The 14,470-nt window shown below is 39.7% G+C and overlaps 1 protein-coding gene across 2 annotated transcripts in view; it reads left to right on the forward strand.

Moving 5' to 3' along the window:
• Positions 1-14,470, forward strand: part of UNC5C (unc-5 netrin receptor C) — a 242,255-nt gene that overhangs the window by 151,455 nt on the left and 76,330 nt on the right. For both annotated transcript variants that reach the window (XM_079306932.1, XM_079306931.1), the window contains exon 2: positions 825-1,046. In XM_079306932.1, the coding sequence (XP_079163058.1) occupies positions 825-1,046 (222 nt within the window). The remainder of the gene's footprint in view (positions 1-824; positions 1,047-14,470) is intronic.

Genomic DNA, 14,470 nt, shown 5'->3' on the forward strand with positions numbered 1-14,470 from the left:
TGTGAAAACAGAGAGAGAAAGGGAAGTATGCACATTTGGTGTTTTCAGTCTTGCTTCCTGCACAATGGATTCTTTTCCTCCTTCTCCAGACTTCTTTCATTGACTTAGTCCTTTACCAGCAACACCAGAGAGGTGCTGAGGTTCCTTGTGTCACTAGCACATGTCCATGTTTGCCCAAAATGTCACCATTTCTCATCTGCCCCGCTCCATGTCCCAGCTCCCACATCCTCTCCATAGCAAGGACTGCAGACCAATGTTCTACTGAGAGAGTAAATAAAGCATAGCTTGGCATCTTCATTAGCAGTCTTAGCAGGACAGTCAGAGTACAAACAAAGAGGTGCAGACTGGACTTTTAGTCTTTTGCCCTCAGATTTCAAATTACTCATCTGAAACAAAAGGTACTGTTTCCCATTTGGACGAGCCTCAGCTGGCAATAGCTATTGCACACACCTGATTACTCAGTGTGATAAGTCAGTATTGAAAATGTGACCTTGGAGCCTCTGAAGGTTTCCATTATTTCTCTTTATGGTTTTTCAGGCAACTGTACCAAGAACTGACACAAAGCTTTATTGCTGGTATTGCCAATGATGGTAACAAAGGACTGTGAATGTGCAACGTCCCTGCCACATCACAGAGAGGAAAGAATGCTCAGGATGTAAAGAACAGTTTCTTCTAGTTGGAAATAGCAGTGCATCTAAACCTCAGTTGAGGAATGCTCCTAAGATAGTATTTTATCCAAAAATTATGCACCTTTTTTAGTTTTATGCAGTTTTTGCAAGTGTGTCTGCCAGCTGAATTTTGGTTCTTTCATTTTTCCTTTACAGATGACGACTTTTTTCATGAGCTTCCAGAAACCTTTCCATCTGATCCTCCAGAACCATTGCCCCACTTCCTCATTGAACCTGAAGAGGCTTACATTGTGAAGAACAAGCCTGTGAATCTGTACTGCAAAGCAAGCCCAGCCACACAGATCTATTTTAAGTGCAACAGCGAGTGGGTTCATCAGAAGGACCATGTGGTGGACGAGAGAGTAGACGAAACCTCTGGTGAGTTTGTGTTATGTTGTGAAGGAGTGAGAATGAAGACCATTAATATGAAGCCCACTGTTGTAATCTAGCAGCTGTTTCTTATGTTTCAAAAGCAGCTGCTTTTCTTTACTCCTGTTCCAGCTGTGAATTCTGTATCTGGCATTACAAAACATTCCTGTCATGGCAAAGGGGTGGTGCCTACATCCAGATCAGACAGTGAAACAGGAGTGCAGGGCACCCTGACCAAATCTGAAACTATAAAAACTGGAGAACTAGGCACAAATGAGATTCCTTTATTCAGACAGGTCTACTCCCAGTTCACTTCCCCAGTGTCACAAATTCACAGTGGTTGCACTGTGTTGTTGTCACAGTCTGAGAACCATTCTCCCCAAAGTGTCATGGAGCAATTGGGTTGTTACTTGAATGATGTTTTCTTGGGGAGATACAAGAAAAAAAGGAGAAATTTAATCAGTTTTCAGCAAGAAAGAAGGAGAAGGCACACCTGGGCACACTTTAGAGCACTATTGATCCAGAGCAAGCACCTGGCTGTTATTCATTGCACTTCTCTGCCTGCTCTGTAGAGCCTGTAAGGAGAACTACAGTATCTTAGCATCCTTCCTCAGTCAATACCAGAAATCCCACTGACATTCGTGGATGTAAAATAGGATCCTCATAGCACAAAAGAAAAAAAAAAAAAAAAAAAAGGGAGGGAGAGTGTGGAGTTTAAAAACTTGAGTAATAAAGCAGTGTTTGGGAAGACTGGTAATCAATAGAGTCTGAGACACATGCAAGGAGAGAAGCAGAACTTACTGCTGTTTTGATGGCTCTGAGACATGACTGGATACCAAGCAAGAAGGTACTTTCCATTTGGGAATTACACCACCACTTGGTCTAATTACTTAGAAAAATAACTCCTCCAGATGTCTTGGAAGTCTCTTGTGAACCAGGTTTTATTTGTTTCAGCTCATTTATTTGCACAGAGATCAAAAACATAAGCTTTTCTTGGGGCTCTCACTTGAAAAGGAGAAGTTGGTGTAGGAAAAAAAGTCCGTATTAGGCTTGGGGCCTCTGTATTCATTTGTAGAAATTGGCTTTTCCACAAGTTGACTGCAGGAGAAACACTTTTTAAAAAAAATTATGTTGCTTAGTACATCTTCAGTGTTTTCATTCCATGGGATCCCAAGGGAATGAAGATGGGCAAACAGAAGGACAGCTGTGACTTAAAGCTTATTTTATTTTCATAGCTTATGACAGCTATGATAAAAAAGCTTAATTTTTTAAGTTTTCATGAAGATCATCATTTAGAAGCATGAAAGTTTTTAACTACAGATGAAATATTCGTTCTTTTTTCTCAAAAATCTCATTGTGGGAAAACTTGGAGGTGCTATAAAAGAAATTGCATTCTGCAAGTGTAAAAGGCAAGTCTTTAGAAGAGAAACATCAAAATATTTCAGAGGACAAATATTTTGCATAATAAACAACAGCAATTCTATGCAAAAAAGAACCATTATCAATTAAAGATTAATATCATCTACTGGAGTTCAGTGGGGGGAGAGGGTCAAAAGCTGTTTCAGATTATTAGCACAAGAGCCACAAACTTAGTCACACTAATAGTTTGTTAAAATGAAGCTATCATCAAAATCCAAATTTGTCAGTCAGCCTGGTTGTTGCCAGAATATTGGTTAATGCATGTCACACCTTCCTGTAGGCAGGTTTGGAATGTAGGGCTCATAGCACATAAGTGGTATAAAAAATGGGTAAAGAATTTATTAAGGTTGTGGTCAAATAGTATTTTCTTTAAATCAATGGAAGTTCAGGAAATTATATTCATTGCAGATTAAGCTGCAGAAAGAACTTGCAGCAGACAGTGACTGTGAGGGTTCATTCACCCAAAGAAGGAGATATCAGCTTGGCAGCTTGCACCAGCCAGGCTGGCAAAGCCCTTGGACTCTGTCACTTTAGAGACTATTTTGGTTTCTTTTGCTATTTTTGACTAGTTAGTGCAGTTGCAACCTAGGGCACAGAAGTAATGACTGGGCTGCTCAGAGCGTGATGTAAGGATCCCTCCAGGTCCAAACCTACACTGCTGCTGCTGCCTCCTTTCTTGTGGTTAGAGAGGCAGGAGTCACTGCCCACAAACCAGATTAGGTCTAGACTTCTTTGGGGCTCAAAGGGATCTCACTTACAGTGTTTCTGCAGGGTCAGTGGTGTAATCCCAGCAACTGAAAACTGTGCTTTCTTCTTTCCTGGCATTTTACTCTTCCTAAGGTCTGTTCTGCCTGCTTACAAAAGGTGGACCATGCTGAGGAGATATTCTGCTGCTGGTTTTGAATCAGGCTTTCAATTCTTTACATAGACAAGCAAAGCAAAGGAAAACAAGGCAAACAGACAATAAAATATGAGAGGAGAAGAATAAAGGTCACTTGTGCTTTCGTTTCTAAAGGACGAGTAATCAGGAGGAAAGCGGACTAAAGTACAGGTGTGATGCTAGCAGTACATCACCTTGGGATTGTAAATGATGCATGAAAGAGAGGAATAGCTTTTGATTTGCAAAAGATTATGTGTTCATGGACTTTGAGCCTGTGCCCAGGAATGAAATCTATGTAGAGATGATTAACTCTTCTTATAAAGCAAATTTGTTTCTGTCATTGGGAAGACCAGAGAAAACAGCACAGCAATAGCAATGGCACATAAGATGGAATTAGAGTGCAGCCAAGCTCTCATTGAAGAGACCTGCTAGATAGAAATGATGTAGGTATTAAGAAAGTTAATTTTTAAGAGAGAAAAAGAAATATTCATATTTATTTTCTCTGTATTTTTTGTTTTCTTTGTGAAAAAGAGAAGATACAAAATGAGAGTAATAGTTATATATACTTTTCCCCTGTTGGGTATTTTTAAACAGTGGGTAAAGCATTGCTGTAAAGAACATGCTAAGGGACTCTGTAGGAGTTGTTGCCTTCTGGTTGGAGAGGATGAGAACTGTAATAGTGACAGGGTGTTCTAGTACCACTTTATTTAATTAAATTAGCCTGAAGAAAAAACAAAATATTTTATACTGATTGAGTCTGAGAAACCTGAGGCTTTACACAGAAGATCATTACATTTTGTTTTTAAACCCTCAGACTCACTGGAATTTTTCTTCTTTATGGAAAAAGTTAAGTGTTTTCATAAAGAAGTCAAATGGGTGCTTTGGAAATGTCTAGTACACACCTTTGACTCTTTCATTTCCTATGTATATGAAATACAAGGCAGGGCATTGTCTTTTTTATGCCTTTATGTCTCTATGGAATATTTTCCCATTAATGCAGAAAATAATAAGAACACTGATTTTAAAAAACAGAGATGAGAGTTCTTTTGAGGAAACACATTTGATTTTATGGCTGACTATCATAAAAGATAACAGCAACAAAAATAAAAGGAGCCCTGTAGAACTGATGCTTTTGGGGGCAAGAAAATTCCATTGTTACAGGGCAGGAAGTTCAATAGCATCAGTGACTGTTAGAGCAGTTTGTGCACATTTTACAAATTACTGTATCTCTGAAAATGACTGTGGAAAAGATTTTTTTTACAATGAGGAGGCAAAACACTGAACCAGGTTGTTCAGAGAGATGATGGATGTCCCATCCCTGGAAACATTCAAGGTCAGGCTGGAAGGAGCAACCTGATCAAGCCAAGAATATCTCTGCTCACTGTAGGGCACTTGGACTAGATGACCTTAAAGCTCCCTTTGAACCTGCACTATTCTCTGATTCCATTATTTTATTTTGCATGTATGCTTTTATGGAGAAATATTTTCCAAGATACACACACCAGTTCTGCAGTGGTGGGAGAATTGTGAACATGTAGAAAATCAGTGTCTTGAACCCTTTCATTTGTCCAGAGGGATTAAATGCTGCTATATCAAACCCCCCATGCCAGTGATATACAAGAGAAAAGCAGAAAAAAATCTGGACTTTTTTTTGTCTTTCCAGTTTTGATGTGCATTGTAATATTTTCTCTCTGACTATTAAGGTGAAATGGTCTGTAAACCCACTCTTGCCCTCTGCAATGGCAGGGACATGTTCTTTTTCTCTCTTCTTCAAGCAAGGAGAAAACATTTGTGATTCTTTAAGTGCTAATTAAACAGATGTATTGGGCAATTCAGCCAGCACTATTGTTTGCCTACACTGTCTGTCTTCCTTTGCTGGGATGGAGAGGAGTGGATTTTGCTGATGACCCCCTGCTTTTGTCTGATTAAGAGAGTTTATCAAACTGCACTTGGGGTGGACAAATATGCACTTTTTCTTTTCAGAGAGAAACCTGACTTCTTTTCTTCAGCTTCTTTACTGAAATTCCAACCACCACTGAAATTCCAACACTTATCTCCCACCATTACCTTTCCCAATTAGTATTTTTTGATTACTTTCAGATTCAATGAAAAGAGACTGAGCTTTTGACATAGGGCCAGCATTGATGTGGCAAATGGGAGTTTGTTACCTTTGGGGTTTGGCAGCCTGTTGAGGGAGTAGGTATCCAGCCAGCCAAGTCTTTAATAGATCACCCTCTCAACAGGAAGATCAAGGACTGACATCTGCCCTTTTGCCTTTAAAACAGCTCTTACAAGATCCTGCAGCCAAGACAGCGCTGGGGAAACCTTCACAGCCACTGTGCTCTTCTGGCACCATGCAGAGAGGCAGGAAAATCACTTCCAGCACAAAATGCTCTGTCCCTTCATCTGTGCACACCTTCCCCTCTGTGTGTACATCTCATGGAAGCAATTTATTTTGGTGTTTGTCACACCACATATTAGAAGGCTGCCTTGCCCTAGTGGTAAAAGGTGGGACTTCTGATTTTACAGCAAAGGCCATCATACAGCCTCTCATTTTGAGAAGTTGCATTCATTTGTCTCATACTTTTTATAAAAAAGAAAAGCCATTATTTCTTAGTATTGGATGTTTTTGAGTAACTGTGTCAAAGAACTTAATTTAGCAGCCCAAATACAAAATTCCAGTTCCCCCAATCCCCAAGTAAGCAGAGCTCAAGGAGAGATGTGGAGAGATAATATTTTACTCATATATTTTACCCCTAGATCTTCCTTTCCTGACAGCTATTTTCTTTCTCTGCACATCTTTTTTACTTAATCTCTTTTTGCATCTTGACGTGCTGTAGCATCCTAATTCTCTGTGTTATTTTTTAAGAATCCAAAGGATAAGGAAAAAGCTATTTTTCTGAGCAAATGTGACCAGTGTCCCTATTAACTTCACTAAACATATAGCAAGTGATGCTGAATGCTGCAGTTATACTTAGCCTGCAATATTTTGATTCTCTGGGGTAAAATACCTTGGGGTTATGTTAGTAAAGGTAGCCACACATCATAAATAAGGATTGCTTTCATTCCACCATTGTCAGAAGTCATTTTATTTTCCATTTATCATTGGATCAAATCCATTACAGACGTCAAGCACCCATATACAAAATAATTATTTCTCAGTAACATATTGACAATTTTTAGCTCTGTTCCTTCAATACTCTGCTCTAATCTAGCTCATTTCAAGGAAATTCAAAAATGTGTCTGAGTATCTCTTCCCAAATGCTCCTATTAATAGTTTTAAGATGTGGGTTAGGATTGATACTAAAATCTTCCATTTTCTTCTGTAATTTGAAGTCTGTTCCCTCTTTGGAAGGTTGCTGCAAGTGAAACATATGTATGTATGGTCCAAAAGGATGGAAGTGGTGCAGAAAGAAGCACATAACTCTGTTTCTTGAAAAAACTGGAACTCTCTGGGGAAATGCAGGCTCTTTACTTCCATAAAACATGTGAAAAAACCCATGGGTTTTTTCCTGCTTAAAATTTAAGTTGCAGACATTTTTGCTGTCACTTGGGTCATCTTCTTTCCGGCTGCCACTTCCTGTGGCCTGACAGGCAGCTCTCCTGGGGAGGAGGAGCCCTGTGCCCATCACTGCTGACAGAGAAGTTCTCTCTTCTTGCAGGCTGCATCTTCAAAATCAGCTGCTGGGAACGTGGTTTCTCCTCACCAAGATCAAGTGAAAACCCAAAAACAAAGATGCTGTAGACAGTGTTTTCAAGCAGACAAAATTTGCACTTTTATTTTGAGTCATTAGTATATTTGGATAGGAAAAAATTTGGAATCGTCAGAAGAAACGCACAGAGAGGCAGAAAATCACCATTTTCTAGGATAGACTTTTAAAATAGTGGGGGATTTTGTTGAAGGGAGTGGAGAAATTGCTAAGGTCAGGACATACCTGAAGAAGGGAACTAAACTTTTGTAATCAGAATAAGACCACTGGACCAGATATTTGCTTCTGGAAGCAAATCTTATAGACAATACCAAGACTCCCTCTAACCCCAGGGAGATAATATTTTTGCTTAGAGGCCTGCAAAAGACTTGAGTTTTTTTGAGTTCAATTGAACTGAGTATAGGATTCACTTACAATATGTGCATTAATATGTGCATCTCAGTAATTTCTTATTTAATCAAACTGCTATATGTGGGTGTTTTGCCCCTCTAAGCCTTTATGGAAGGCTGCTCTAATTCTTAGACTAGGACAACTTCTTGTGTTCATAGCCATTGAGACCTGCCTGTCCTGCTGCTACTGCTGTCCTTTCCAGCAGCTTTTCCCCTGTGGAGTGTGTGCCCAGCCACCTTTGCAGGCAGCAGCAGTGCACCTCACAGACCTCTGCCCTCCTGGTGCTGAGCTGACTGGGGCAGGGTCTCCCAGCCTTGCTCCATCCTTGAGGCTACTCAGGCATGCTAACAGGGGGCCCAGAGGGAGCTACTCTTCCTGCAAGTTAATCCCTCTCATGCTCCTCCTCTGAGTAAATGATGGGCCCATGGGAAGGGTCATTTGCCCATTCCAGATTTTCTGTATATTCTCCACATATCTGTGCAAATCACTCAGTGTGTCTGTTATTTACCTCTGCAAAGTGCCTTGGGACCAAAAGATAAAAGCTTTAGGATATTTATTCATTTCTTATTGCAGCATTAACTTCCTATCTGCAGCTGTTTGCCTAATTGTCCTGGAGGTTTCCTGTGGGCTTCTAGGAAAACAAATGTGAGACAGGAAATAAAGTTATTTGAAATAATTAGAAGAGGAATATGGATGCCTGGTGCATTTATCTGAAGCATTTGAGGACATCCCCCTGAATATTTTCAGCCTACATCTTATCTTCTCCAAGTTTTTCCTTCATTAAACCCTTTGTTACACACTCATAATCCCATTAATCCCCCAAAAGATGTCTTCTGACATCAGTCCACCCACCAGAGCTTCTGAGTAGCCACAACTTTTTACAGCAGTGTTCCTATTTCCATCCACGTTCCCCAGCTCCTTTTGAGCCCTTTGTGTGGGATCTGGAGCCCCTGTGGTGAGCGTGGTCAGATTCTGAAAGGCTCATAAATGTGGTCTTGATTTGGAAGTGAGTCCCAAAGCTCAGTCTCCATCCTGCACCCACGGGCCTAAATGGAAAACAGCTGTTTCTTGGATACAGTGATGGCAGAAAAGAGGAGCATGGTGGGAAAGGAGAGCCAAGGTCTTGTGTGCTGTCAAACAGAAGTGCTGCAGTTAGTAGCACTCTGTCAGGAACACCTGCATCCTGTAAGTGTAGTTTTTTCAGTTAATTAAATATGAGAATAAGTAGGACTAGTCGAGCTGTAGTTTCTTTGTAAAGATACCTGGAAATACTCAGGGAAATGGAATTATTGAAATTATTCCTTAGCTTTTCTTCTGTGCAAACATGCTATAGTCTGATGCAGCCAGATGATCAAGCTGTAGTCTAACACTCTATAGAGACATTGGGGTCTTAATGACTATGCTAAACATTTAAGTGTTTGTTTTCCAGACTCCCTAAGCTTGTGTCTCTGTTACCTGAGTGGCATCTGCTATGTTTTCTCTATTAGCTCGTTGGGCAGAGAAATCATCAGCTGAAGAATTACTATTCCTTAAAACTACACTGGAGAAATTATTTCCTTTTCATTTTTTTTTTTTATATTTTTTAGGAAAAACAAAGCATTTGTATGGAGCAAAGCTTGTCCATAGATCAAATTTAGCAAGGCTTTTTTTGCAGTGCAGGTAGGGTGCCAAATCATTGCTAGTGTTGAAGGAAGGAGAGGTGCCTGTCACACACAGCTCTGACCCCTACAGGATCTAATTTTGTGCTGCCTTTACAGGTTCACTACCTGTATTCATTTTGTCATTCCCATGCATTCCCAATTTGTACATAAATGAGCAGCATGATGTGGTAAGAACCAGCAGAGCTGCCATTCACCTGCAAGGTTACATACAGCTCTTTCTCCTCAGGTTTTGTTGGAATGCCTTTCACAATTCCTTATAACTTCTCATCCCCTTCATACTTTGATTGTAAGAGAAAAAGTGAGTCTTTTGTCAGACTCTTCTGTGTCTTCTATTCCCTGAATACAAATCTTTAGGCCCTTGCAGCCTCTTCTATTTTATGCTCCCAGGTTTTGATTCAGAGAGGATTTTGGTTTGTTAATTGCAGTTTTTGGGTTCCCAGTGACTTGTATAATTATAGTTTTGCAATGAGTGCTGATGCTGCACCCTCCTCTAAAGAGGAGTAAGGACTGCCAGCCCTGAGGAACAGATGCCTAGAAGTAGATCAGGCTTGTTTTGGGGGGTTATGTTCAGTGCTTTTGATTTTCAACTAAGGTGGAAACCAGTATTGGAATTTGGAGTTGTGGTTATCTAGAAAAAAATATAAAAAGGAGAAAAAGGAGGCATCTAGACTTACAGGGATACTTTGATGACATTTACTTACACAATTTAGAAGGTCTTTTTTTTCATGTCAAAGTCACATGGATCTGTAGAGGAACTTGCTTGGATCCCCCGTGCCCCCCTCTAGCTGACAAGTATCATGAACTGTGCTGTACCCAGAAACATGTACACACCAAAGCACTTGTGTGACCACCAGGCTGCCTTTTTGAACACCTTCCTGCCATGATTCCTTTGTTCACTGCAAACTCAGAAAAGCCTCCTGGTGTTCAGGAGCTGGTGTTTTGACTGCTGCCCTGGCACAACCCTGAAGACATGCTGGGTGGGGGAGCAGACAGTAAATTCCCAGAGCTTCATCTCTGTCTGGAGAAAGTCACATCACTGACAGCACAGTGGACAAAGCTGCTTTGAAAGCAGCTGCTAGCCTTTTTCTTCTTTTCTTTTTAGCTATCTTTTTTTTTTTTTTTTTTCTTAGAGATACCCAGGTCAGCTGTGAAATGCCATCCCCAGCATGCAGAACAATGGCAAAAAATGATGGGGGTCTTAAACTCCAACCTGCTGTTCCTTCACATTGCAGACTGAAAAAATGGGAAAACAACTGCTGAGGAGGCTCCTGAGTGACCCCTTGTGTCACATTGAGACTGTCCTTGTTCCCACAATAGCTGCACCAGCCACTGAACTGTGTCATCATATAAAGTTCACAGAAATAAGGCATTTTCATGTTGTCTGTTCTCAAAACCATGCAGAGTGGATGTGGTACATATGTACATACACAGATATGTATTTTATATCTGTAACACACATACGTTGGTAAGTCAGTAAAATAAACAACTTGATGTATATTTTTATATATAAATTTACACACAAACCCATTTATTGTTTATTTCTCTGTCCCCCCCCCCCCACTCCACTATGCAAGGGAATGTAAACATGCTGTTCAAAATTCAGATGCTCTTGGTTGGCTGAATTGAAGATGTTTGAAGTTCAATAGATTTTTTTTTTTTTTCATAATTTCTTCTACTTCTTCTTGTGAAGTGCTAAACAACCATTATTTCTTTTTGCCTGCACATTGAGATTCATCTGTAGGCTCTAAACTGCCTCAAAAGTGCTTCAATTTTACATGAGCACTAAGCTGGAGACTGGGAAGCATTACCCACTGCTGAAGGCCCAGATCATTAAAAAGAGCATGTAAATCCTCTGAACCAGAAATAAAAAGTGCACAGATCTTCTTTGTGAAGTCTCAACTGCTGCTTTAAGTAAAACATGAACCATTAGCATGTTTTTTTTCCTGGCCCTTGAAAAAAATTAAACCAACATCTTTTCTCAACTGCATGTTCCTCAATCAAAAGAAGGGAAGGTTGGGCTATGGCCCAGGGGCTGGAGCTGCTAAGAGCTCATACTCCTGCTTTTCTCTGTGGACAACCTGCCTTCTTTCCCCCTGTAAGTAGCACCAGGCAGGCAAGGAATTGTTTGGGGATTGCCACCTGGGGTTTCTTAGTGTCAAGGATGACTTTTAGGTCAAGATGCTTCAAGTCACATTTGTTTCTGCTCCTGGATTTCAGCCTCTGTGTGTTCAGCAATTAGGATGCCCATTGTTAAATGTAAATATATATTGTTAGGGAGGGTTTTATTTGGAGTCCTGCTACACTGGAGCTTATTGCTTTTGTGCCATGAAAAAGGAAGAAAAGGATGTGGCAACTGTAGGCACATATTGTTGTATGTGGAAGAGAGCAATGAATTTTGAAGCAATTTGTATTACATATATACTATCAACCAGAAAATAGCCTTCATTAAGAAACAAAGGGGGAAGTGTTTTGCTTTTTCTCTGAACAGTTTGTAGGCTGAGAACAAGAATCCAATGCTGTTCTAAGGTATGAAACAGCAGTAGCTAAAGGGTGGTGTAAAGCAGTCAGCAGCTGAGATTGAGGGTAAGAGAGAGCAGAGGGGCTATTTTACCTTTCCCAAGGTACAGCACAGGGCTGTTCTGGCCACCCCCACCAGGGACCAGGCACATGGTTTGTTTTTCAGCATCATCCAAGAACTCTGTTTTGAAATCTCCTCTGCATCTTATGCAACTTGGTCCTTCAGTTGTAAATGGGAAAAGAATGAATGCGCCTTGTTTTCACTGAAAGAAAACAATACCCAAACAGAATGCATGTTCTTTAATTCCAGTTCAAATAAAATCCCTCTGAAGACTGTACTTTGTAATTTTTGTATAAGTCAGTCAGTTAAAAAATATTAGGGGAACTGGGATTTCAGCTTAACTCAATACTGTTAGGTGGTAATTAGATAACATAGATAGATGTTGCAAACCAGTGCAAACTTGGGTTTTAAAGCAGTCTTGACTTTATTATGCTGTTGCCTTCACCTGTGTTAATTTGAGTTTAGAATGTATCTGTTTCCTAAAGAGAAAGTTATGAAGAGATCAGGAATAGCTGGAAGCCTTTAATTTAAATATTTAAGCTAATATTTCTGGAAAATTGTTTGTGATCTTCAGCCAGATATTTTCTATTGCCAGCCAGCCGAAGTTTACAGAAAAACAGTATATTGAGACAAAACCAAGTGTAGGCAGACAGTGTGAAGGATTACTGGGTGTAAAAGCTGTTTACTCTTTTAAACTATCTCTGGATATCTATCTGTCTATCTGTCTTTTGTTAAGATTACAGGTACTCTATATAGAAAATAAGCTATAGGCAAAGTGTGCCATTCTGCAATCATCTCAGTCCCATTATGGTGCACAGAATACATTTTTCTCAGCAAGAACTTTAATATTTGAAGCCGTTCTTCTTGTGCATAGCCTATTTATTCATTTTTAAACATCAAATTCTATAGCTTAAGTACTCTGATGTACATTCAAGTGGAATAACTCTCTGACTGTGAGGGATCCATCTCTGCAAGAGGGTAAATAAATTTAAATTCCTGCATAACACTGATGTTTTTTCTAACCTTTGTAAAAAATTTACTTCACCAAGTAAAGCAAATAGACACAGGTTGTTTATAGCACCTATGATGGGCAATTAAAGAAATTGAACGGGTTATTCCAGACTATCCATAAGTAAAAAGATCATAATTCTTGGCTTAGGTCACTTAAATTTTGACATTGAAGGTAAAAGGACAAATGACTGCATAAAAATAAACCAATCTTTTTTATTAAATCTGTTTACAGTCATACCACTTTGACTTATGGTCTTAGCCATGTTCATGAGGCAAAAACTATGCTACTGTTTTGATTGTTTTTTTGGTGAGACTTTCTTTGAAATCTTAAGACAGATGAAGAATATGAGGAATATAACTTGATTTTATAGCAGCATGTGTTTCATAGGTGTGCAGAGGAATCCCCCTACCCCAGAGCTGTTTTGCTGCTGGCTCCCCAAAGCTTTTTCTGCATCAATCAGAAACATTGTCCCTGCCCTCTGTGTCCCCTCCAAGCAGTGGGAATCAAGATTTGGGGTCTTGTTCACTTGGAGGAACCTGGGTCTGTCTAAGCAGGGAAAGAACCAGCAGCACAATATATCAGGTTTATGAGAATGGTCTGAGGACTGAATTTCCAGAATTGAATGTGCAAAGGGTTGCAAGTTACCTTTGTGAAAATGGGCTGTATTTCCATACTTATTGGCAGTGGCTGTGATATACCTGCCATATATATGCAGGTATTACTGCAATGTCTTTTTCCAGACCAGTAGGTCATGGAGTTCCATCTTCTTGAGAAATGTGTTCTTTGGCGTGTGTGATTATTAATTAATGAAACACCTTTTGGGCAAATGAAAGTACAAAAGCACAGAAGCTGTTTGAACTACTTGCAGAGAAAATAAACAAAATGTCCATGCAGTTTCTTAGAGTTTGTAAGAGCAGTTCAGTCTTGAGACTAAGTGGTTCCTGTTTACTGTTCTGCCAGAGGGTTCAAACACATACCAATGTAGCACTTTCACCAAAATTGCTCTGTGAAAGTCCTGAGGAGTATTTTCACAGGTCTTGGGTATTAATATAAAACACTGCACAGTTATGGCAGCAAAAATATATAAAAACAGTTTCTTGGCAGAAAGATACCCAGTGAGGTATAGGTATTAACTCTGTGACCTAGATTGACTCCAGGCTGAATAATTACATTTGATTAATTGATAATAATTTTCTGCTTTCTGATGTTTATGGTGATCATTTTTTGTCTTGTGCAGTTTTATATGGTCATACAACCTTGAGACATTTTTGTTTCCCTAGAAAGAAATTAGTCTGATCAGCAAATCTTTTAAAATCATTGGGAAATGTGCCAATTACTTCAGTGGATGCAATATGGAACCCATGAGTTATAATTGCAGTTATCAATAATCTGCCATAATATCTCCAATTGCATTGCATTTGCATACATTAAAAAGGATAACATTTGTGCCTCTGAAGACCAGATAATCTACCTCACAGTTTGTATAGCCAGCTAAGTTAAGCACTTGGGGACTGTGTGTATGAAGTGTGTCTTTGCTTGATTGTGTTTCTAGGATACAGTTATAATAAAAGACCATGAATATAAGGCATGATTCCCTCTTAACACTTCCTTTTGCTCCATGAGGGGTAATAACTTGGCTTTTGATATACACCCTGAGCTGATGCCTCTCCCCACCCTTATTGAGCTGCACACATTAGCAGTAGGCAGAACTGAGCAAGGTTCCTTCTACCTTCTGTCTCTCTCTGCCCATTAATCCCTCATAACATGAAAATACAGAAATAAG

This window comes from Erithacus rubecula (genome assembly GCF_903797595.1).
Source record: "Erithacus rubecula genome assembly, chromosome: 5".
NCBI classification, from domain to species: Eukaryota; Metazoa; Chordata; class Aves; order Passeriformes; family Muscicapidae; genus Erithacus; species Erithacus rubecula.